This window comes from Oryzias latipes, chromosome 1, assembly GCF_053564925.1.
Source record: "Oryzias latipes strain Hd-rR chromosome 1, Olatipes_Hd-rR_3.1".
Classification (NCBI taxonomy): Eukaryota; Metazoa; Chordata; class Actinopteri; order Beloniformes; family Adrianichthyidae; genus Oryzias; species Oryzias latipes.
In genome coordinates, this window is record NC_136237.1 from 26,979,373 (window position 1) to 27,002,565 (window position 23,193).

The following is a 23,193-nucleotide window of genomic DNA, read 5'->3' on the forward strand; positions in this document are numbered from 1 at the left end:
TAAAAGGAGGGACTTAAGACAAGCGTATCAGCCAATAAGCGTCATCGTGGAGGTGGGGCTCGTTGTTTTTTAAGCAGGTTTTGCTCGTAAACGCCACTTTTGTGCGTGATTCTTGGGAGAAAAGAAGCACTGTGAATATATCTGTCATGGCTACCCACGGAGGTAACGTTTTACATGATTAATTTGAAATATATTTAACTTCCGACTTTGTTTGAGGCACTAAAGAGCAAGTTTGAAGTTACACTTCCGAGAATTGGCTAGGTTCTTATGAACAATAAAGTTGTGTTCACGACAATCCCTGTGGGTTTCTTTCTCCCAAACTTTACAGTTTTATTTTTATTTAGTCAGCTGAAATGACACGATCAAGTAAAATGTTGTTACGCGGTTTTAAAGTTAGAACTTCTTTCTTTTTTCTGTCTTCTTTCTAGGAAGCGTTGAAAAGGACAGCAAAACAGAAACTGTGCAGATGGGTGAGTACGTTGTTGTTTTATAACTCTGCTAATTATTGCAGCTTCGCTCAATACTGCTCTGATATTCACGAGTGGGGTTAGAAGACAGGAAACAACTTTCAACACAATTTATGATTAATAAATCTCTTCAATTGTGAAAGAAAAACTAGAAAACCACCATCATAAAGTCTCCATTGCTATCCTCTGTTTTACATTAACTTGATGCACACTCATCCACCAATCAGCTGATTACAGAATTTACAGGATGATGTCTATGCATTTTCTATAAAAGGAACTAAAAATAGACTGCTCCACTAGACGACTTTTTTAATGTGTTCCTCTGCAATTATCTATCTAAGTGCAAAACCTGCAGTCTCCTGAACGTCATCTAATGTTGTGTTGTCTTTTGCAGAGACTGAGATGACTGAGACGGATTCTTTCAACAGGTGAAGACTTCTTTCTTTTTCTTATGGATTTCTTTTTGGGAAAACACTCATTCATATTATATTTTTTCTTTTTTGATGGCAGATCATCAGATTTGAATCCAAATGAGCAGTACAGGATGACCCACAAACGTCGAGGCCTGGCCCTCATTTTCAACCACGAGCGATTTTACTGGCGTCTGGGGATGAATAGCAGGAGTGGAACAAATGCTGACCGCCACAGCTTGGAGAAACGGTATCCCTCTCTCACTCCACCGCTGTGGTTTTTAGAAGAACATGTCTGAACGTGTTTTGTCTTTTTGCAGAAAACATTTTGGTTTCTTTGCTTCTATTTTGCTCCACCTGAACCCATTTTTTTGTTTATCATATAGACTCCTGGATTTAAATTTTGACGTCCGGAGTTATGACGATGCAAAACAGACAGATGTCCTGGATAGAATCCATGAAGGTAATAATGACATGTGCCTCTACTCTTTCTTGCATGAGCTAATGTGACAGTAAAACTAAGCAAAGTTTGACTAATGCGTTTCCCACTAGCTTCTGAGGAGGATCACTCTGATGCCGACTGCTTCCTGCTGGTCTTCCTGAGCCACGGCGAGAACAACTGCGTTTACACCTACGACGGCATGATCAACATCCAGGATATCACAGCCGCGTTCAGAGGAGACAACTGTCCGAGCCTCGTAGGAAAGCCCAAGATCTTCATCTTTCAGGTACATTTAAACAATACAGATGTCTAAACTGTTAGGGGGTGCACTCAAAAATCTACTAGTTGTTTTGTTTAATCAAGCCAACAGTCTCCTGCCGCCTTGGAAAAACTTCTGGCTGTCCCATTTTTAGGGAAAATATGAAATTAATACTTCAAAGTTTGTCTGCAGGCGTGTCGTGGAGACAAACATGACACTCCAGTGGTTATCACCGATGCTGTTGACGCCAAGCAGGTGATTAATGAGGTGGTGGTGGATGCCAGTGCAGTAAACACACTTCCTGCTGGAGCTGATTTCATCATGTGCTACTCTGTAGCTGAAGGTGAGTTAAGACAGTTACTCAAGAGTTATTTGTCAGATTTTCTACGGCTTTTATCAAATAAATTTGAGGCCACGAGTGGCCGTGTGCACTCTGGCAGCCCGGTGACCCTGAAAGGGACAAAACGGGTTTAGAAGATCAATATATTACAGTATTTCAGGCAAAATAAACAGGTTTTTGTCATTTTGGAAGAAGTAATTTATATAATTTAACTTGCAACTTCCCCCTTTTTGTCTCCTAGATTAAAAGTTCTACATTTAATGGATTTATAGTTTGAACACCTTTTCTCTCGTTGTATTTGTAGCACTTTCACATTTCCAAGCCTTTAATGGAACTTGCTGTACATGTTACAGTTTTACATGTAATGATAAAAAAACTGAGTTTTGTATAATAATGGAGGAAAATAAATAGGAGAAACGTTGCTTGGTCAATGTTTCCTTGGCCAAAAAGAAGAAGCATTATTTAAAATACTTGAAATGTTTATTATTGAACCAAATCACTTTTTAAGTCTCATTAAAGAGCAATAACATTCTAAGAGATTTAGGTTTTTTTAAGTAACTCTATAAGATCAGGAAAGAATATGACTAAAGCATATGATTATCAAAAGAAAAATCACTGCACAACTCAGTCGGTGCCTTTTTTTATTGGCCTTGTTTTGTTTCTTTAGGTTTCTATTCCCATCGAGAGACGATCAACGGCTCCTGGTACATTCAGGATCTGTGCGAGCTCCTCAGAAAGTACGGAGATTCCCTCGAGTTCACAGAGTTACTCACCCTGGTCAACAGAAAAGTGGCGATGAGAAGTGTGGGGATGAGTAGAGACCCAAATGCTATTGGGAAAAAACAGGTTCCTTGTTTTGCTTCCATGTTAACCAAGAAGCTGTACTTCAAGAAAAAGTAACAGTGTCAGGTCACGGTTAGAAAATCAATTGATTAAAAAACATTTTTTTAACTCTATATCCTTAAAGACCCATTCCGATCATCTTTTGAGTTATTTGAAAACACTCAAGAGAATTCTTTTAATTTTTTATTATGCTGTTTTCAGTCAAAATCAAAAACTTTTGTCCTCTTTTTCAGGACATAGTTTCTGTAGAGCAGCAGTAGTTAGTTAGAAATGTGTCTCTGTGTTGTGATCGTTGGTGCATAGCAGCCCCGCCCCCCTTCCCCTCCCCTGTAGCTGAGAGCTCGAAGCAGGGAGTTTTTGGCTCCCCCATCATATTTTCTGTCACAGTCAACAGCTGCAACTTCCAGCTTTTTCTGCCACAATTATCACAAAAATGCACGTGAGATTGTGGAGGGGCTGTAGATCAATACAAACTGAGTTTCTCCTTTTTTTAAATTTTTGGATGCTGGTGTGTTGTGGGATTTTTGTCAAGGTTAAAGTGAACTGTGGCTCAAAAAAGGTTGAAAAACACTGCTCTAGAGCACTACAGAAATGGCCCCATTTTCAGTCCTGATGCTGTGGAGAAGACCAGCAAACAGACTTTTCAGATCACAACTCTCTTGTAAGCAATAGTGTGGAGAATATGCAGTCCAATACCATGAACCCTGCTGGAATTCAGGTTAACCCTTGTGCTATCTTAGGTGACCCCACCCTTACTTTGACGTGTTTTCCTACCATGATAAAGGTGGATAAAGGTGGAAAGATTTCATGTAATCCATGCACACCAGTGAAGATCACAAATCATTGAAGAAAAAAGGTTCAGTGCACTGTCTAGTGGGTCTAGATGACCCAACTCCCAATGTTAAAGTGCCTAGGATAGCACAAGGGTTAATGGTGCTGACGATGCCTGTTTTTCTAACTCCTTTACAGTTTTGTACTTTTTCATGCAAATGCATCCCTGATGTAGTTTGTCAGTTTATCAAAACAATAATAACCTTCATTTAAGTTTTTTATTAATACCAAACTCACCATTGCTGTCCACCTCTTTATTATGCTCAGGTGTTGGTTGCTGACAGTGATTCAAAAAGGGCTCAGATGTAGCTGATGATTCAGCTAAATTCCTCTACCTCTGCAGCATTCAGTTTTTACTCCAGGCATGTAGTTTTGACATATATATCTTTAGCTATGTTTAGGTGAGCTTAGTTGTCAAGGATCTTTAAAAGGAGCAATCATTAGAGAAAAATATTTCACCACAGCACCACACACCCATAGAAAGACACCCACTGCCATTCCAAGCCACTTCTTTAAAAGGGAATTCATGATTGTGCTGTTGTCGCAGCAGTTCATGGTACTTTGAATAATGCATTTTTGCACCGCGTTGGTTAAAACAAACTACTGTAGAAAAATCTCAGGGAGGACTGTGTTTGCTTTCTTTTTCCTTTTCCACAATGTTGTGATGTGGGTCTGACATCCAGCACATTTGTCTTGTGCTGAAAACTGTTGCTCTACTGTTGTGACTTTCTGGGTAAAACTGTAACAGTTTTAATCTCTGGTTTTTTTTCTCAGTGTGTTTAATTGGGAAAGAAATAAAAAATATTCTTTAAATGACAGAGTGCATCTTTTATTTGTTTTGAAATGGTTTACAAGTTTTTCCTTGGAAACACAGAACTACTATATAGAAAATAGAATTAAAAGAAAACGATGATGCCTAACAATGTTTTAGAACATTGAGCACATACACAGCCACACCAAAAAGAAAAATCTCTAACTACACAGAAATAAGGAAAACATGAAGCAGGGCGGTTGTGCAGAACTAGAACAGCTGTCCCCTGATCGGGATATAGCAGTTTTGGTTCTGGCCCTACCCACCCCACATTGCTCCTGGTGAAAGGTTGCTGACTGTAAAGCGCTTTGGGCATCTCTTGTGCATAACACACATCCAAACACTCTAGCAGCCCAGGGCCATGTGGATGTGTTCTTGGTTCCTGCCCTTTTTATTCCCTCCTGCACAGATGCTGGGAAATAAGACTGCAATTAAAACCCTTGTGCTATCCTAGGCAATTTACCCTTGACCTTACCCCCAATGTAAAAATGCCTACCCCTTGTGCTATCCTAGGCGTTGGGAGTTGGGTCATCTAGACCCACTAGACAGTGCTCTGAACCCTTATTCTTCAATGATTTGTGATCTTCACTGGTGTCCATGGATTACATGAAATCTTTCCACCTTTATCCACCTTTATCATGGTAGGGAGAACACATCAATGTAAGAGTTGGGTCATAGGATAGCACAAGGGCTAAGGGCTCTTCTGTGTCTCTCCCTCTTTGTGCTCCTGCCGTGGTTCAGGTCTTTGCAACAACTCTGCTCCGGTCATCATGCAACCTTGGGAGTTGGGTGCCCTTGGTTTGCTTTATACTCCATCCACAAGCTTACACTCACACACCCCTGCAACACCACACCTTTTTGCTTTATTTTGTTACTATATCCCTTGTGCTATCCTATGGGGTCAAGATGACCATTGATATGTTCTCCCTACCAAGACAAAGGTGGATAAAGGTGGACAGATTTCATGTAATCCATGGACACCAGTGAAGATCACAAATCGTTGAAGAAAAAAGGTTCAGAGCACTGTCTAGTGCACGTGTCAAACTCAAGGCCCGGGGGCCAAATGTGGCCCGCCATGTTATTTTATGTGGCCCGCGAGAGCATAAGAGTTTTTAATTTCTTAAAATAAAATGTTTCTTTAGTTGATTACATATTATTTATGTGTAGCTACTGTTGTAATTATTCAGTTTTTGCAGGTCTTGTGTGAGTTTGCTGACAAATTGTTGTCATCAAACCATCAGTTGGATGCGAGGCTGTGTGCTGCCTTTTTTGTAAAATATTACAAACTGTAACATTGTAAAAATGTTAAAACAAAATGTAAATGTAATACATGATCTTTGCAGCTCAGTTTTATGTTATTTCTCTTTATTCACTTGGACAGTCTGATCCTTCATTAATGGAGTTATGTGGGTTTTAATAAGCGGTCAAAATTTAAAAGGATTTATGGTAGAGTAACAAGCAGACATATGTTTTCTGTGCAACTTCAATTGCCACTTTAAACAGTTATAATACATAAATAATGTTTTTTTTTTTTACATCAAGGAGTAGTTACATTTTCTTTTCATTACATTTAGCTATATGTATAAGTTATATCTGGCCCTTTGAAGACAGCCACTATGCTGATTTGGCCCTCGGTAAAAATGAGTTTGACACCCCTGGTCTAGTGGGTCTAGATGACCCAATTCCCAATGTTAAAGTGCCAAGGATAGAACAAGGGATATTAAACTTATTAAAAACTCTGTGCATGCTAAAATTGTCTTTGTCTCACCTCATTTTTTGTTACGGTTAAGAGCCAAGCATAAAAACCAAAAGTCATAAATCAAGCACGCATGTTTATGGAAAGGTGACGAGGCTAAAGAAATTGGGCTTCATTACAAGTTTTTTTTAACTGCCAAGGATTGCATTTCAACTTTCATTTCGCCTTCAAGTTCTATGTGAAACAACAAACTGACATGTTGGAAAAAAAACACCTTTTTATTATATTTGTTGGCATCACAACACTAAACAACTCATGATCCTCTGAATTCCAGATTATTATGAAAAAAGGGAAGCGTCTGTTTGACTGTGTTGACATTGATCTCAGGTTTGGTTTATGGCCTTGGCTGGATCTGTTCTAGTGGCAGCTGAAGCTGGGTTGGATTTCTCAGACGCCTCAGATCCTCCTCCACCTGACAGACCAGAAACAAAAAGGTGTTTTCGCTCAGGAACTGGTAATTGTCGTGATTCACTCTAAAAACAGAAATGTCATACCAACCTCAGCTAGTTCCTCCTTCAGTTCATTGTATCTTTTCACGTCGAATCTTCTCTTTCTGGCCCCCTTATAAAAGTAATGCAGGAACTGTCTGTCTTTGGCATCTGGATATACATAATCCTGTGGGAATGAATCAAACAGTCATTATTGCTTTAAAAGAAAAAACTACAATTATCCTCCAAAGCTGATCTAATGTCTTATTTACAGTAGCCTTTTAATGACAGAAGCTTTTTCAATCAGACTCCTCCAAGCTTGTTAGGTGTCTAAATGATAACTGTTTCAATCTAACGTAAAAGCTAATTCCACAATGCATGTGTCCTATAAAAAGACAGAGAAAAAGCTTCCAGAGCCGCAGCTTTTTGACCAGTAAAGGACTTTTTGTTGTGGTTCTTTCCTTAGCAAAGCTGACAAAAAACAACATCAACAAACCAGTCACACAGGAATACATATGCATGTTTGTTGGAAGGATGCTGCAGGCAGTGGAGAAAGGTTTCAGGTGTCATGTCTGACAGGATTGTCAGAAATAATAAAGACCGAAGAGAGCAGCCGTGTTGTTGGTCTAGAGACTCTGGTTACGTCTGAATTCCCTTCCTTGTCCCCAACAACTAAAAAACTATCTAGTGCTCTGGATTTTTACAGTATTTCCGACACCATGCTCCCTACTTTTTCTTTTTTTAAGTGCCAGACACGATGTCATGTTTCCTGACTATTTATGAATCCATTGTGTTCTGATGATGAAAATGTGGTTGGTTTATAAAAAGTGAAAATGTGTTCAAACACAATGCATTCTGGTCTATATTCTCTAATCTAGTGAGCATCAAAGCACACTAGTTTTTCACAGAGACTTCTGGGAAATTTCTAGGGAACTGGATTTTGGAATTGTAGATTTGGACAGCACTACAAAATGTGAACACACTATATAGTGCTCACTATGCAGAGAGCAGTGAAGGAATTCGGACTAGGCTGTAGGGAACAGACAGGAGGCAGAGCTGAAGACGTTGAGGGTCTCTTTGGAGGAGAAAGATGTAAAGAATCAGGAATCAGAGGAACAGCTCATGATATGTTACTTGTCACATCGGGCACGTCACACGTGTTTAAGAACGGTTTACTAGATCTGTTTTTCAAACCTTTTTTGAGCCAGGGCACACTTTATCCTTGACAAAAATCCTGCTGCACACCAGCATCAAAAACATTCAAAAAAGGAGAAACTCTATGGTCTGTATTGATGTACAGTCCCTCCACAATCTGTGGAGAAAAAAGCTGGAAGTTGCAGCTGTATTTTTCTAAAAGTTGTAATAATAGTTAAGTTAGCATTCAGTATTAATTTTCAATTAAATTATTTTAAATTTTACCCTGGTAGCTGTTTATCCCCTTCAGTTTATTAACATTCAATTTTATGTAACCTCACAAAATACAAATAGATTCTTTCTAAATAGTGATTTATTTTTTAAAAGTTGAAAAGGCAACTGTAAATTTTGAACAATATGATCACAATATGTTTGAAATTTTACACACGAAAAAGCCAACATTATATTTATGTTTTCTGTAGCGACACAAAAAGTGAACATGTTAATCAAAAATGAAGTCTTTGAACACTTTAACAAAAAACTTTTATTTCTTTTTAGATGATGAAATTATTTCAATTTAGTTAAAGTGTTTCTGATGGCCACTTCACCTAAATCCTGTTTCTTAAATGTTATTACTTCTTAAGTTTAACATATAAAATAATCCAGACGTTGTTAGAAAAGTGTTTCATTTAGAACTTCGACCAAACTCTGGGATGTTTGGCTGTCATAAACACAAACTTTGAAGGAGAAGTAAACTGTTGACCTCTGATTTCATCAAGAAAATTTAAAACTGTTTGATGTGTGTTTGTTGTGGTTTCAAGATGTTTAAGGGAAGACTCATTGTAAGGCAGAAATGCTGTCACTTTAACACAATGCATCATGGGAGATGTAGTGCAAAACCGACGCAGATGCCAGACAGACTCACTTCTTTGTGCTTCATTGATTTGTTCACTTGTTCCACGGTCTGATATCAGATCCTGCAGAAAGCTACACCGCTAAAGACGAGCTTTAGCTGGTATTTTTGTTAGAACTTTAGAAAGAGACTTTATGAGCTAAATCTGAACAAGGAAGTGAAGACTTTAACCACTTCTGATTGGTCAGACTGATGACGTGTGATTAAGCCTCCAAGACTGATTGGTGGAGACAGTTAAAGGGGTGGGACTTTTCCAAAAACAGAGCTGGAGCTGTGGCTAAATTGCGGTACCGTCATTCTTATCAAAATGTCTTTAATAGAATCAAATAAACAGAAAGAAAAAAGTACTGTACGGTCTTTTATATTCATAACTACTCAGTATTTTATCAGGGTCTGTTTGGATGAACAAAGAGCTGATATCTTGGCGATGGTAAATGTTTTTAAATGGGTAATTTCCCACGGCACACCTGACAATATCTCGGTTGAAAAACACTCTACTAAAGCATGCCGCAGTTGGAGGAGGCTTGGTGTGAAATGTTGAAGCGGTGCAAATCTCAGGAATCTTGCTCCAGGCTTTTTCTTTTACAGCTCTGTTCCGATTCATGAAAGACTTGATGTCATAGAATTCCGGCAGGGAACAAACCGCAATTATTAATTTCTCTTTTTGATCAATTTTTAAACAATTGGTTCCCCTGTGAAGTAAAAGGATGCCATCCATAAGTCACTACCAAATCCAAAGCCCTGATTGGTCAAAGTCTGACCTGGTCAACCTTCAACTAGCATTCAATGGACGCGTCTTTTGTACGTAAAGCCCTCAACTGGAAACTTACGCAACAAGTGTAAACACAAGATTTTTTAACGTGGAAGCCCAAAACGTGCATTTATGTAGATTTACATAGACTTTATATTGGAAGTGGCTGCTTGAAAGGCGTGTTGCCGAGGCCGGTGTGAACGTAGCTTCAGATGTTTTGGAGATAAATGCAGGGAAGCAGATTGAGATGGTTTGGACTCATTGAGAGGAGGGACAGTGATTATGTTGATAAGAAGATCCTGAGATAGGAGCTTCCAACAAGGAAGCCAAGAGGAAGAGCAAAGAGAAGGTTTAGGGATGTAGTCGAGGAGGACATGAGGGTGGTTGTTGTGAGCGAGGAGGATGCAGAGCATTCGCCGTGGCGACACATGAAGGGAGCAGCCAAAAGACAAAGAATTCATTTAGTTAGGATGTTAGAAAGTTCATGTCTAAGGAAAAATGTCCAGAGTAATACAGCCTTATATCTGATCAATAATTACAGAGCATTAGGATTAAAGGGGCTCCTTTTGTTACTAAATTATATAAGCAAAAATCAAAAATAGTAAACTGTTCGTTCATTTTGCGTTTCGGGTGAAACTTACAGGAATCAGATCTGAAACAATTTCCGATCTAATATTGATGAGTGAGTCAGGAGAAAATGTAAAGTCATCCTTTACATGAAGACGTTTATAAACCGCGGGGGAAAAAAGAGAATCTGCTCTTGCCTGTTTGGTCAGAACATAGTAGGCGAAAATTCCGATGCTGGTCCCATACGTGATGAAGTAAGTGACCGGTTCCATGACGTCCCACGAGTAGACCCACCAGGTGAGCCAAGCCAGGGCCCCGCCCTGAACAGACAGCAGCGCCATGCCGGTCCACAGAACCCTGGAGCTGTGGAACTCAGCTGTCTGGGACAGCTGTGCCTTCATCTGAACAAAAAAAAAAGAAGAAGGGAAAAGTGAGGAGTGTGGATGTAAAAAGCTGCACTTTGATGCTCATACCTTCTCCAGAGGTGTTAACTCCTGTTTGAGGTTGTCCAGTTTCTCCAGCAACTGCCTCTCTCTCAGAAGGTGGTGTTCAGGCAGGTGAAGAGCGGTGTGCAGCAGGTGCACGACATGTTTCATGTCCTCTATGTCCGTGGCATGCTCACTGGTGGCAAACACTGAGGAGGAGGGAAAGCAAAGGGATGAGATCATTCCACCTGAAAGCTTAGCTCATCAAGAAAGAAGAGCTAACTGGAGCGATTGAATCTGGAGGCAGAGGAGTGCGCTTTACCTTTTTCAGGAGGGCAGACGTTGTAGCAAACATCATTAATGACGAGGAGGAAGTCTTTGCCCAGGAGGGCTTCTATTAGCGTGGAGTTAGCAACACGCTCCCCATCTGTGAGGATGGAGGAAGTTAATAGAACATTCATTTACTTCATAGAGATTTACCGTAAAATAGAAATCCTTTCAAAGACTGGTTCTCAACAGGCCAAACTTGCATCTTTTTCTGAAATAGTTCCATGAAAAAAAAGTAATCTAGTCACTTGGACTTGGAGCGTCTCATGTCTTTTCATTAGATGTGCTGCAGCTTCAATTCCAGATCTAATTTCTCAAGTATCTCTCCTCAAATGCAGCAGTACACAAACTAAAGCTTGAAAGTCAAAAACATTTTACTTTTTTTTTTCTCATCTAAAACCAGTCGACTTTCTCCTCAGATGTCCAGATCAAACACTTTCTAAAGATCCAACGCATCAGTTTTTTTTAAGCAAACAAAAGCTTTACACAACATGATACAATGCTGCCTGAAGCACATTTAGTCTAAGAAAAAGATGACATAAATCCTATTTTGAGGCAGAAATCTCTACTTAGAAATAAAAAAAGTTGCCATTTTTATTTTTAGAAAGTAAAACAATTTAACAATTTTCCTAAAACCTTTTTGAGGGGTAAAATATTTTGCTTGAGAGAAACAGGGAGGCATTTCTCTCACAGATTGATCAAACTGGACCAACCAGCCCAGGCTTGGCTATCCCCTCCAGCCTGCACTGCAGGATTCTTGGTGCCACACCTTTGGAGAGAACAGCAGCTGTCAGCCCAGAGTCCTCCCGCTGCAGATCCGTGATCAGATCTCCCACATTCATCAGCATGGGCCTGAGGAAGAACAGACACTTCTCATGTCTGGATGGCAGTGGCACCTCCAGCACCAGACGGCCATGTTTATACTCCAAAGACAAGTCTACAACAAAAGCAAACAGAATTGTCTTTTTTGTCATTAGCCCTTAAAAGGCCTACTTCTAAATATCAGTTTCTCAGTAATAACATAGTTTTACCACAAGAGGGAGCTAGTGTGCTGAAGAGAAGAGCTCTGCGACTTCCAAGGGCAGCATGTCTGTGATGAACCTGAACAGAAATACAGACTCAATGAATGGAAGAAAAGAGAGATAACACAGCTTACCCTCTGTGCCAACAGGCCCCTCCCACAGTTAACTGCAGCGTCAGCAGACACCTAGGAGTGAATAGATCGTCCTGAAGATGGCCGCGCTCACAGACCGCCAGACCTGGTTTCAGACTTCTATCTGATCATGTATTACAATCACTTCTTATTTTATCCCATCAGTGTCTTTTCTCTTTTTTTTAACTGAGTTAAAAGAACCTCCAGAGTTGCCCGTTTTCATGACGATGCACAGAACACGGATAAGGAAAAGGCTGCAGATGCTGGGGGGGGGGGCTTTCCACTTCAGTGTGTCAGTGGATGGAGCCCATCCAGTTTGTAATTAAAGCTGAATTTGGGAGTTTTGCTATGTGAATGTATTGTTAGGTACTTAATCTGACTGTTAGTCAGTTTTTGTTGTATACAACCTTAGACTAAGTACAAAAAAATCATAAATAGGTTAGAAATAATTCAGTGATAAAAAAAAACAACGGTGGTAACTCGTCAAACAGAAGTCATCAGGTCCTGAAATGCATCTCTAAGTAAATAGAATAAATCCTCCAACTTCAGCTTCAGATTTTACACAAACCTTTTCTAATGTAAAATTGTAATTTTTGTTTTTTTCTGAGCATCGTTGAACTGATCTACTTTTTTCCCTTACTTTCGTTTTTTAAGCTTATATCAATTGGATTTACAATCCGACATCGTTCGATGGTATATGGATTTATTTGTCAAATTCCCATCCATCTTAGGACTCCACTGTGACCCTTCAGGGGTCACGGGGCTGCTGGAGCCAACACGGCTGTCCGGTGAAGGTGGGGTACCCGCTAAACAGGTCGCCGGCCTGTCGCAGGGTCACACACGTACATCTATGGGCAACCTAGAGATTCCAATTCATCTGTGAGACACGTATGAGAACTGTGGGGAAAAGCCAGAGAGCCCGGAGAAAAACCCAACCCCTGCACCAGGAGAACACCCAAACTCCACCCAGAGAGGTCCCCGCCGGGATTTGAACCGGGGCCTTCTGCTGTGAGGAAAGAGCGCCGATCACTACACACCCCATGCAACTACCAAATTTTCATCCCAAAACAAATTTTGTCTGATAATGAAGACAAGAAAATTACAAAAAAATGAACTTTGAATAAAAATAAAAGTGGATTTTCAAAAGCGTTAAAAGCATTCTGAACAGTACAAACATTTCTTAAAAGCTATTTATATTAAAAAAATAATAATAAAAAAGTGTTACTGTCAATAAACCTCTGCAGCACCAACGCATGACGTGACCTGACAGTACAGTGCAACTCTGAGACAACTCATAGATAACCACAGAATGCTAAACGGGCAGAGACACTCCTTTATATTCCATCCACACTGCCACAGTCATTGTGTTTCTTTTTTTTACATTTTGAACTGGCTGCAGACACATGCTGTGCAGCAATGGCTTGGAAACAGATGAACCACTCCAACGCATTTTTCACATCGATAAAGGCTTTCCATTAGAATAAGGTGAAGGAGGGTTTATGTGTGCAATTGAAAATAGCAGATCTGACACCAAGCAATAACAGTTCAAGGAGTTACGACTGGAATATGCTTGAAACACAGTTTGCGCGTGTGTGGAAGGTGCCCGATAGGAGTACACAAATTCTTATTACAATACAAAAAGCAGTTTGGAATTTTGATTAACAGACTGGATTTGTTATTTGGCTTCATATCTTCATTACTATACTATATACTATACTATACTATTATCTAGTCACAAAGATCCAAAAACGTCCTTCTTTCTTGAATCAAAGCAAATGTTTTAAATGTGGAAATTGCTTTCCATCTAGCATCATTGTTTTGGATGCAATATGAACAATTAAAAAGAAATGTTAACAGGATACAAGGACACCGTGTGCGCATAAGACTGCAGAGTAGATATGATTTTAATAGTGTTTTAATTGCACTGGTCAAAGAATAGAAGTGTTTAAAAAGTTATTAAATTATATGAAATTATAATATAATTAAAATTATAAATGTAGAAAACGAATGTTAACTAATATTATTAACCCGATTCAAAACTCTGCCTGCAGTATTTGGTCCTTCAGATCCTGCCAGCTGTTGAAAATTACGCCCAGACTGCATTTCAAAATGCATCGTCTGAGCAGAATTTTTAGCCAGCAGCATTCAGGTATTAAGTATGTTAAATGTAATTTTCTGACCATTTCTTTAAGGGAAAATGTCTGTAAAATGTAGACAATTTGGTTTGCATAAATTGTAAAGCACCAGCCAAAGACCGCACAGTGTAAGCTGTGCACAGATTAGAAAAACAGATGGCCAGAACGTGGCACCTATCCCAAAACTAATATAATATTAGTGATCAATATTGCAATGATGATATAACTTGCAATACATGAACAAATAACAAAAACAACCAAAAACATCATTTCCTTTTCACTGCAACAGTTTAATTTAAATAAGAATCAACATAACTTAAAGTATTCAACAACGTGAAGGAAGGCATCCTTCTGATTGGTCAAGTTCATAAAGGGATTCATTTGATTTGTTAAATACTTCAAGCTTCCATGAGACTGGTTTGGCACATTTATGGTAACCAATTATTGCAACATTCGCCATCTTTTGTGATAAACGTATTGCACAGCTTGATATCGCGATAACAACAATTTGGGATTTATTGTTCAGGCCTAATAAATGCTAACTCTTGTTAAAAACATGTGGATCCACAAGGACAGATTGACTGTATTTCATTGGAACCAGAAGCAAAACATTTCCTGTGGGTGACGTCATGCTCACTCAGTCCAGTTCTCTTATACAGTCAATGCTCTAGAGTAAATATTATGTCCAGGTACAAAGATATGATCAACATCCAGAAAATGACAAATGTTTACATGATCAGTTTTCTAAGATTTTAAAGTTGATTTATTTAATCTAAACGTTGTTGTGAACAAAATCGTTATACGCAAATACATGTTTAGACTGGCAAAGACTGATCAACAAAAACCTGTAAAACTACGTTTTTATACATTAACACAAAAATAGTTACTTTACTCAATACTTTTTGGCTCAAGTGTGAGTAACTACAACCAATTACTTTTTTAAAGTAACATTCCCATCACTGCTGATTTGTGTTGTGCCTTTTGATGGACATTTGAGAAAAGCAATCTGAATTAAAATAGGATTTTGTGTTTGTTCATTAAAGTTTTGCTGTTGTTTTTTTTAGCAAAAACATTTGTTGGTAGAATAAAACCAGCTGTTTACCCGACATTTGTCAAGGCTGAGAGTCAAATAGAAATGTATTTGAAGAAGCAGAGCCAAAATATTGAACATTTTTTCCTCAGTTTGCAAAGAGCTCAATAATAGGTAGAGGTAGTTTGGCAACTGTGTCTGAATTACTGAAGCACTTTTAGTTGCCTTAAACTTTGAGTTTCCCTGGAATGACTTGTTTGCATACACACCCATGACTGTAACGCCAGACCAGATCGCTCTGTTTGAACACGCCCAAACATGACAAACACACAACTAACAGGCGAACACACAAACCTGAAGCAGCAGGGATCGATGCTGCACATCTGCCACCTATTATTAAACCATTACTTTTGGCTGTTGTTTCCTGCAGAAATCTAGAGGCAATGGTGCGATTATCCCGTGAGATAAACATTCCTTATTAATACCAAGCTGATGGGAACAGAACAGAGGGGGGGAGGCTTTACAGTTTCGGGGACAAACTGCAGTCTCCCACCAACGCTTCCTGCTTGAGTGATGATCACGGTGACAAGCAGCTCTTATGTTCACTGCAGTCTTTCAGCGGGTCAGTCCATTATGAATCCTGTCACAAGTGAGCAATAGTCTGTTGCCTCACGGCCTCCTATAGGGAGTCTCCTCCCACTCACGCCAGAGCCTTCAAATTTGCCAAGTGTGTGGGAAGGAGACGCTCATTTGTGGCTGAGCCTCATTCACAACACCTGACACGATTACACAAAAAGAAATTCTACACAGTCCACGCCAGAGGTTGCAGTGAATAACCACGAATGCGAAAAGAAAAGAGATTGCTTCCTGTCGCCGGTGTGATTGAGAACGGTGGGCACCGCACCATGAAATGATTTGCACTGAGCCATACATCTTCCTATGGCCACTTAATGACCCACTGCAGTTAGCAAAGTAAGGAGAATGAACAAATCTGGTAGGGTGCTAAATGGGGAAGGAAAAGGGGGGTGTAACAACAATTCCTAAGGTAAATCAGCAAAGAAAAATGCCTTATAGCTAAAGACTTTAAAAAAAAAAGCCCACCTTCATTGATATACAGTGTGTTGGAAGATTCGCTTTTAGTTTGCGATCATCTTTTGATCTATTGTAAAAGTGGTCTTTTAATTATGATTAGGACATTTTTAGCCAAAATTAAAAACCTGTGTCGTTTTCCAGGACATAGTTTCTGCAGAGCGGTTGGAGCTCATTGGTTGTGCTTCTGAGGTGTGGGCAAAACCGTCAGTGCCGAGTAAGCCTGCTCCTACTTCCCATCATCCCTTTGCTTACATTGTCTCCCACTAGCTCACAGCCCCTCACACTTCCAACCTAACATTACCAGTACAACAAAAGTGGCGAGCAATGATGGAGCTATCCATCACTGGAGCAATACAGTTTGGAGTCAGATGCCAGCTCAGAGGAGCAAAGACGTACATGGATCTATTAGTCTATAAATGGAAGCATCGGAATGGGAAGGGGTAGGGAACCTGTGGCATTTTTTTCCCTCTGCTCTTGAAAACATGTTAAAACCACCAAGAACATGTTTTTCTGAACGGAGTGGGTCTTTAGGGGTTTTATGAATGCGATAAGTGCCCTCAGAAGGTTTTTATTTGTGTCTGAAGTGAAGCACAAAAGACGAATAAAAGAACAGTATCCTTCCTGCTTTGCGTGAAGAATATAGCCGCGGTTACATGTGCAAAATAACTTGATCGGATCAATGGTCAGATTAGAATTCAACCGTTTACATGGGCCCAGAAAAACTTTTTCCGATTAGAACAAACGTTCACATGGTCTCACTTTCAGTCGGAATAAATAAAGAGGAAATGAGTCCCGATGTAAACAACCCGAGGGGCTACATACATCTATTGAGCAGCTCCGTAATATATGAGATGATCTTCTAAACATGCTTTTATTAATATTATGAATAATATGAAGCGCCTGTTCGCTCATCATTTTATTTTTAATCTGTGTGGTCAGTGATTTTTTGTGAAAGAACGGAGCCGGAAGAACGGTTAGGAGAAGGCTAACACGCGCTAACAACAACATTTAGCCTTTGATTAACATAAATGGATGCGGGAAATGCTGCAATCTGCATCTTGGCTGCACGTAAATATGTGGGAATAACATCAGCCTTTATTTTGTCGGGACACAAATCCTAGTGATTGTTTGAACAGTTTCTAAGGACTGAGCGGCATTTCTGCTTTAAAAAGCTCACACACTACCCCAAAGCCGCTGAGTAAGCTGGCGGTCCGGGAGACGGGAGACATTGTTCTCCTAAATTCGGCTGCTCATTCACATAGAGCTGCAGGACAGATGGCAGTCCGAAGTCTCCCACACGTAAAAAAGCATCCTCCCCTCCCCTCAAACACAAAATTTATTAAGTCCGACTTCTCTGCTCAGAGACACGGTTCACTCCGTCCACCGGCAGCCGCGTCTGGGGGAGAAGGTGTCTGAGAACATAGGAAGGGAGATCAAAGAGCCCGCAGGGCGAGGCGGAGCGCAGAGTCAGCGTCAGTGCTTTGCACCGGGCGTCCGCGGAGAAGCTGGTCGGTCCTGTTTGAGCTCCTGAGATGGACAATGCACTGTAGGCAGGGGGGGGGAGCCTTCTGCCCTGCATTAAAGATAATGTTCTGTGGCTGACCATCCAAAAAAGGAATACTTATGTAAACTCTTATGTACTCTTATATAAGGTTCTATGTTGCTAATAACCAAAAAAGGAGAATGTCTTGATATGTTTATGATGTTTCTATGACTGACCCCCAAAAGGAATGTTTAATATAAAGTTTTATCCTGTTAAGGGAGGACTCTGTAGAGCATATCCTGACAATGTTTAGAATTTTATCCTATCCTGTTATGTTACTGACCCGTAAAAGGAGTGCTCTGTAGAAGATAGTCTGACATGTTTATGATGGTATAGGATGAGTCTACGTAAAGGGTGAGCCTGCGGGAAGGGACCGGCCCTCCTTTTCCTCACGCTCATCAAAGAATATAAAAGATAAGGAAGCCCAACTTTATTCAGAGTCTGCTGTGGGTTACGTACGAACGCCCAGCCGGAGTTTTGTTTCAAGCCACTCTATCGGGACTGTTGGCTCTCCAGTCCGTGTGTCACGGTAGGGGCAGATGAAATGTTTTCTGTTGAAACTGCATGGCTTAAACTCCTGTGTTATGTTGTGTGACTGTTTTGAAGCGGGGAATAAAAAGACACATTTTATTCTAGCTTGCAGTCTTTGAGTCATTTGTTTCTGCTCAGTGCCTACCTCCCTCGAACCTGCAAAAAATTATATCATAAAACAGCTCCAAAACTTTCTCTGGAGCGAAACACCGCCTATGCATGATGTTAAACCAGAGCAGTAGTGACACACGATCGGAATAAACTGTTTACATGAACAACGATCGGATCAACAATCGGCATAACCCACCTATCTCCGTCGGAATTTAAATTTTGATCCGAACGAGTCTGATTGGGGCAGACTATTCCGTTTACATGAAACATTTTTCTTCCGATCAGGCATTCTGTCCGATTACTTTTGTCCATGTAAACACAGCTTATGTTTCCATCCTTAAAACAGGAGAGCTTTACGCCTCTACTCCTTTGAGTCAATAAAGGGACGGATCACCTTTTCCTCGTCTTATCACATGGTCAGGACATGACTAGGGGCAAAAACTGTTAAACAAAGAAAAAGAGGAACAAAAAAAAGCATTCACACCACTGTCACCCCACAGTTTGCTGTTAGAACCTAATGTCCTCTTAGTGAAGTCATTACTATCACATAAACTCTTCTATAAGGTTTACTTTTTATTGAACTATTATGCAAATATACTTTTCTATATCTTAAACATTTTATTTATTGTTATTCATTGTTTTTTTTCCCTTCATAGATGTGTTTACACACACACCAACAAGCTGCTGATCTACAACAGAAGCTGAACCGGCGCCATTTTAAAAAAACAGCCAGGAGATAAAAATCAATGAATTGACTGAAGTGTGTCCAACTTCACTGTGATAGATGAATACAGTTTTCCTCTGATTGCTAGTGAAGATCGTTTTATCTTCGTACTGCCAACATTTTTTAGCCACTTCTTTGGTCGCAAACCAAAAAGACAAACAAAAGTTGTGGCTAAGAGGAAGCTGGTAACATGCCAACTGTAGGTGGGGCACATCTACAGCTTAGAAAGAGTGCTTTGGCATTTATTTTTACCACTAGTGTGCAAAATGTGATGCAATTTTATCTGAAAAGCTGCTTCCTGCTCTTTTCCTTGTTACGTCCTGAGCTGATTCAGTGGCAGGATTCTGCCAATTTGTGCAGAGTCAAATACAGAAATAATGCAGTTCACATGCAGTGTGGCTCCAATATGGATTTAAGATGTAAAATATTCTATATCTATGTCTATAACATGTATCTTAATCAAAATGTTCAGCAAAACAACCAAACATTTTGATTCATTTCTGCTGGGCAAAATTTGTGCTGAAGATGTGGAATACTAATTTTTTACTTGTTTTTATTCATAAAGTAAATTATCTTTGCAATGCAATATATCATTATATAATTTACTCCAAAAAAAACATCTAAAAAAGGGTTCTAGAAACGCCCAGAATTTTCTGTCCATCTTGCTAACCTTTGTGCAAAATGCAGCAGTCATGTAAATACAGGTTGCGCTGCAGATGCTACTTTGCAAATATGTTTTCCTGGTTCCTGATGTTAAAGGATTACCGCTGTATGGAATTTTCAAGCTTGCATACACAGCACTGAGTCTGATCACCTCCATCTGGCATGCAGGCTGTTAGCATGAATGCCACATCAAATCAGAAATAAAATAAAAAAGTTTGATTTCCATAGGATTCAAACTAAAAATAGAATCCCCCCTTTTTAGTCATCCTGGGATGTGGAGTGAGTCATGACCTTCAATCCCACACACTGCATGTCAGTATATTCACTCGGTAAGCAGAATATAAGAGCACATTTGGCAGAGAGGCCCTGCCGTTCTATCTGCATTAATGCACCTTTCACTACTGCAGGTTTGCAGGATGGACGTTCAAATTGAACAACCCATGAGTTTAACGGCGTGTGCAGATTCCCACTTTATCAACCGTTTGGTGAAGCTCTGATGGTTTCCCATCCTGCAGCGTTTTCCTGCTGCACTAAAATCCTGGATGCTTTATTTGTGCACTAATTCTTCTTGGACAAGGGAGTGATGTTGGTGGATGAAGGGCAGCAGGTAACAGATGATGAATTTTCCATCACTTATTATTGGGAAACTTAAAGAAAGTAAAGAAAAATATTAGATAAAGGCCTGAACAGTTTTTTTTTTGTGTGTGTGTGACATAAAGTCCCACTCCAATCATCTTTTGATCTATTTAAAGTGTTGTTAATTATGAATTTTCTGTTTTTACCCAAATTTTTAAAAAACCTGTATAATTTGTTAGAACATAGTTACTGCAAAGCAGCAGTAGCTCATCAGAAATTCACCTCTGAGTTGTGGGCGGGACCATTGGCGAGAAGTAAGCCCACCCCTTTTCCCATCATCCATCTGTTTACACTCTCCCACTAGCTTACAGCCCCTCACAAACCAAACCTAGCATTTTCAGATGCCAAGGAAAACAAGGACACACATGTATTTGTCTGACAGTGGATGCATCGGAATGGAGCGGAGCAGGGAGCTTATGGCTTGCCGTAGAAGCTTTTTCCAAAGGCATTTTAGCCTCAACTCCTGATTCACAACGAATTGATCAAATAAATACTTAGATATTAAAATTCTAAGCTTAATTTGCCCTCTAACCTAAAAAAATGCTACAAGAACACTAAAGACATTATTTTCAATGGAGTTGGTGAAGATAATGCAATGTTAGGGTCATGCTTTAAGGATGCTACTGATGTAAACATCAAAAAAGTTAGCTTGGAACCGGAAATGAAAAGATGTGAGGGATCCAGTAAAAGTAGTCAACATTCTCCTTAAGATATTCATAAACCAGCTTCTGTCAACGAGAAAGAACAACCAGAAAAGACGGGCTACCTCATGTTTTAGAACACTGGACATAGCATAACAGGAAACCGAGGAAGAAAAGACAACAGAAAGAAGGAACCTCCATCTTTTTTTGAGAAGTTACATTGTTTACTAATAGCTCTGCATGGTTGTAAAACCCCTTAATGGCAGCAGGTCACACAGATCCCCCACACCCGCTTACTTGTTCTAGAAATGTCGCCAGATGAGGACGGGTGAAGCCGCAGTGAAGAGTCTGAAGACTTCCCCGAAGTCTCGTCCCAACTTTGCCGATCATCCGCACAGAGAAAGACATCCTGAAGGGTTTTAGCTGCCTCTTTGAGGCATAACGCTACAAGGTTACGTCACTCGATGTCCTTAAGGGCTCAAAGTTTCTTGCTGAGCCCGGCTATTGTGTATGTAAGAAGCCACGAATGCGATAACAGCGCGGATCACGGAGGAACAACACAGCCCGACCGAGCTGCTAAAACATCCGCGCCGGAATGCTGCCCCGGGTATGGCAAGCCAAGCTGGGTCAAAAAGCGCTGTGTTGGAAGGCGTTTAAACGCTGAGCATATTCTGTTGCCACAATAATTCATGTCAAACTCCACCTTCTGGTTGGATATATTGTTTTGGATGCTGTATGAATATTAGTATTAAATTAATACCACCAAGATAGTTGCTTAATTACCAGTGGGCACTTAGCAAACAGTCATCACGATTCAGAAATCCACTGAACTCACAACAAACCCAGAAAAAGACAAAAGAAACAAAATACACTAAAAATGCTGAAAATGAAGTCTGAAATAATAAGTCTTAAAATGATCATATTTCAGACTATTATATCACTTTTTTCTCACTTTATTTTCTTTAAAAAAGTTACAATTCACCACATTAAAGGGCCTTTATGGTGATTTTCTTAAGGATTTCAAAAGAAACTATATCCATATATAAGATAATATATTACCTTTGACACACTAAAGAACAAATTTTATGAATAAATTATGACTTATTTTGAAGGTTCATTTTCCTACCAGGAAGTAAAACGACTAGTTCTCTGAGACAGCGGCTTTCGCTCCTTTGGGTGTCGCCCATTTCATGACAACATGATGAAGTGCATTTTGTGCATATAAATTAAAAGCATTTCGCTGAACACAGCTGGCTCCGCGAAGAAAGTGTGTGTGTATGTGTGTATTTCCCTGGGGGCAGCGCAGACTCTTCCTGGAAGGGGCTGTTCCTCACTTATCTACTATGTCACGGTGTGAGAACCCACTTGTTTTTTGTACTGGTTGGGTCAGGTGCTCAAAGCGCAGGTTTTTAGAGGGATGCTCAGAAATGCGTGAATGGATCCAAATACCGCTCTATGGTTTTTTTTTTTCTGAGGAATTAACATTACAATACACTTAAAAGCTCCAAAAAGTTGATTTTGCATTATAAAGGCCCTTTGAGGGGAGCAGAGGTGTGTCTTGCTGTTCCCTTGTGGCTCACACAGCCATCTCAAGGGACGTCATGAAAATGGAAGGTGCCATTGTTGTGTGCATGTGGTAGGTGTTTTGTGAAGTGTCTGTAAGTATGCATAATGCACAGGAAGTTACATTCACTTGCAATGTACGTGTGATGCTGTCGTACAGTGCCCTTACACCATATTATGGTAGTTTGTATGGTGAACATACTGGCTCCTTACTGATCGCATGGCAATGCTGCACGCAAAGGGTGTTCATGTGAAACCTAAGTGGCCACACAAACTATGCTCTGATGACCAACCTGCACACCCTAATTGTAGTGTTGGCATAAAAGCATGACTTCATGAGTGATTTTATATTTTATTTTCATATCTTCCACTTCCAAACCCGGAAGTGGAATAAACGTGCCTTTGTTTAGATAGTTTGAGCTGGTTTTTGTTTTGTTTTTGGTCAGCATAAGGAAAATGTGATCAAAGTAATTTAGAAAAAGGTTTCAAAGCTGGCTGTTTCTGTGTGATGCACCTTTCTCTTGATGGGGTTAAAGTCCCTTTTCAGCTAAGCTTTTATTAGTGTGGAGTTGGTAACACATTATCCATTTGGCAGGCTGGAAAAGTTTATTAGCACAAGGATTTCATTATAAACATTTGCTGAAAGTATTGTTGTCAGAAGCCAGTG

At 39.9% G+C, this 23,193-nt stretch overlaps 2 protein-coding genes across 2 annotated transcripts; one reads left to right on the forward strand and one right to left on the reverse strand.

The window, feature by feature from the left end:
• Positions 1-4,405, forward strand: LOC144994423 (caspase-6-like). The gene is made up of 8 exons (XM_078952207.1): positions 1-162; positions 429-470; positions 862-895; positions 978-1,127; positions 1,264-1,340; positions 1,430-1,605; positions 1,771-1,921; positions 2,586-4,405. Exons 1-8 carry the CDS (start codon positions 147-149, stop codon positions 2,816-2,818), a joined length of 879 nt encoding a protein of 292 aa, XP_078808333.1. The 5' UTR covers positions 1-146; the 3' UTR covers positions 2,819-4,405.
• Positions 4,406-6,358: 1,953 nt separating this feature from the next.
• On the reverse strand, positions 6,359-21,592 carry LOC101157186 (mitochondrial calcium uniporter dominant negative subunit beta). The gene is made up of 8 exons (XM_023957439.2): positions 21,261-21,592; positions 11,736-11,805; positions 11,474-11,641; positions 10,700-10,804; positions 10,426-10,586; positions 10,150-10,353; positions 6,658-6,774; positions 6,359-6,571 (listed from the first exon to the last, which is right to left on the reverse strand). Exons 1-8 carry the CDS (start codon positions 21,369-21,371, stop codon positions 6,494-6,496), a joined length of 1,014 nt encoding a protein of 337 aa, XP_023813207.1. The 5' UTR covers positions 21,372-21,592; the 3' UTR covers positions 6,359-6,493.
• Positions 21,593-23,193: the final 1,601 nt, after the last annotated feature.

Coding starts and splice junctions, on each gene's coding strand:
- LOC144994423 (XM_078952207.1), top strand. Junction 1,128..1,263: donor CGCCACAGCTTGGAGAAACG/GTATCCCTCTCT, acceptor TTTATCATATAG/ACTCCTGGATTTAAATTTTG. Junction 1,606..1,770: donor CCAAGATCTTCATCTTTCAG/GTACATTTAAAC, acceptor GTTTGTCTGCAG/GCGTGTCGTGGAGACAAACA.
- LOC101157186 (XM_023957439.2), bottom strand. CDS start 21,371: ATGTCTTTCTCTGTGCGGATGATCGGCAAAGTTGGGACGAGACTTCGG. Junction 10,354..10,425: donor AGTTAACACCTCTGGAGAAG/GTATGAGCATCA, acceptor TTTTTTGTTCAG/ATGAAGGCACAGCTGTCCCA. Junction 6,775..10,149: donor ACTATGTTCTGACCAAACAG/GCAAGAGCAGAT, acceptor TCATTCCCACAG/GATTATGTATATCCAGATGC.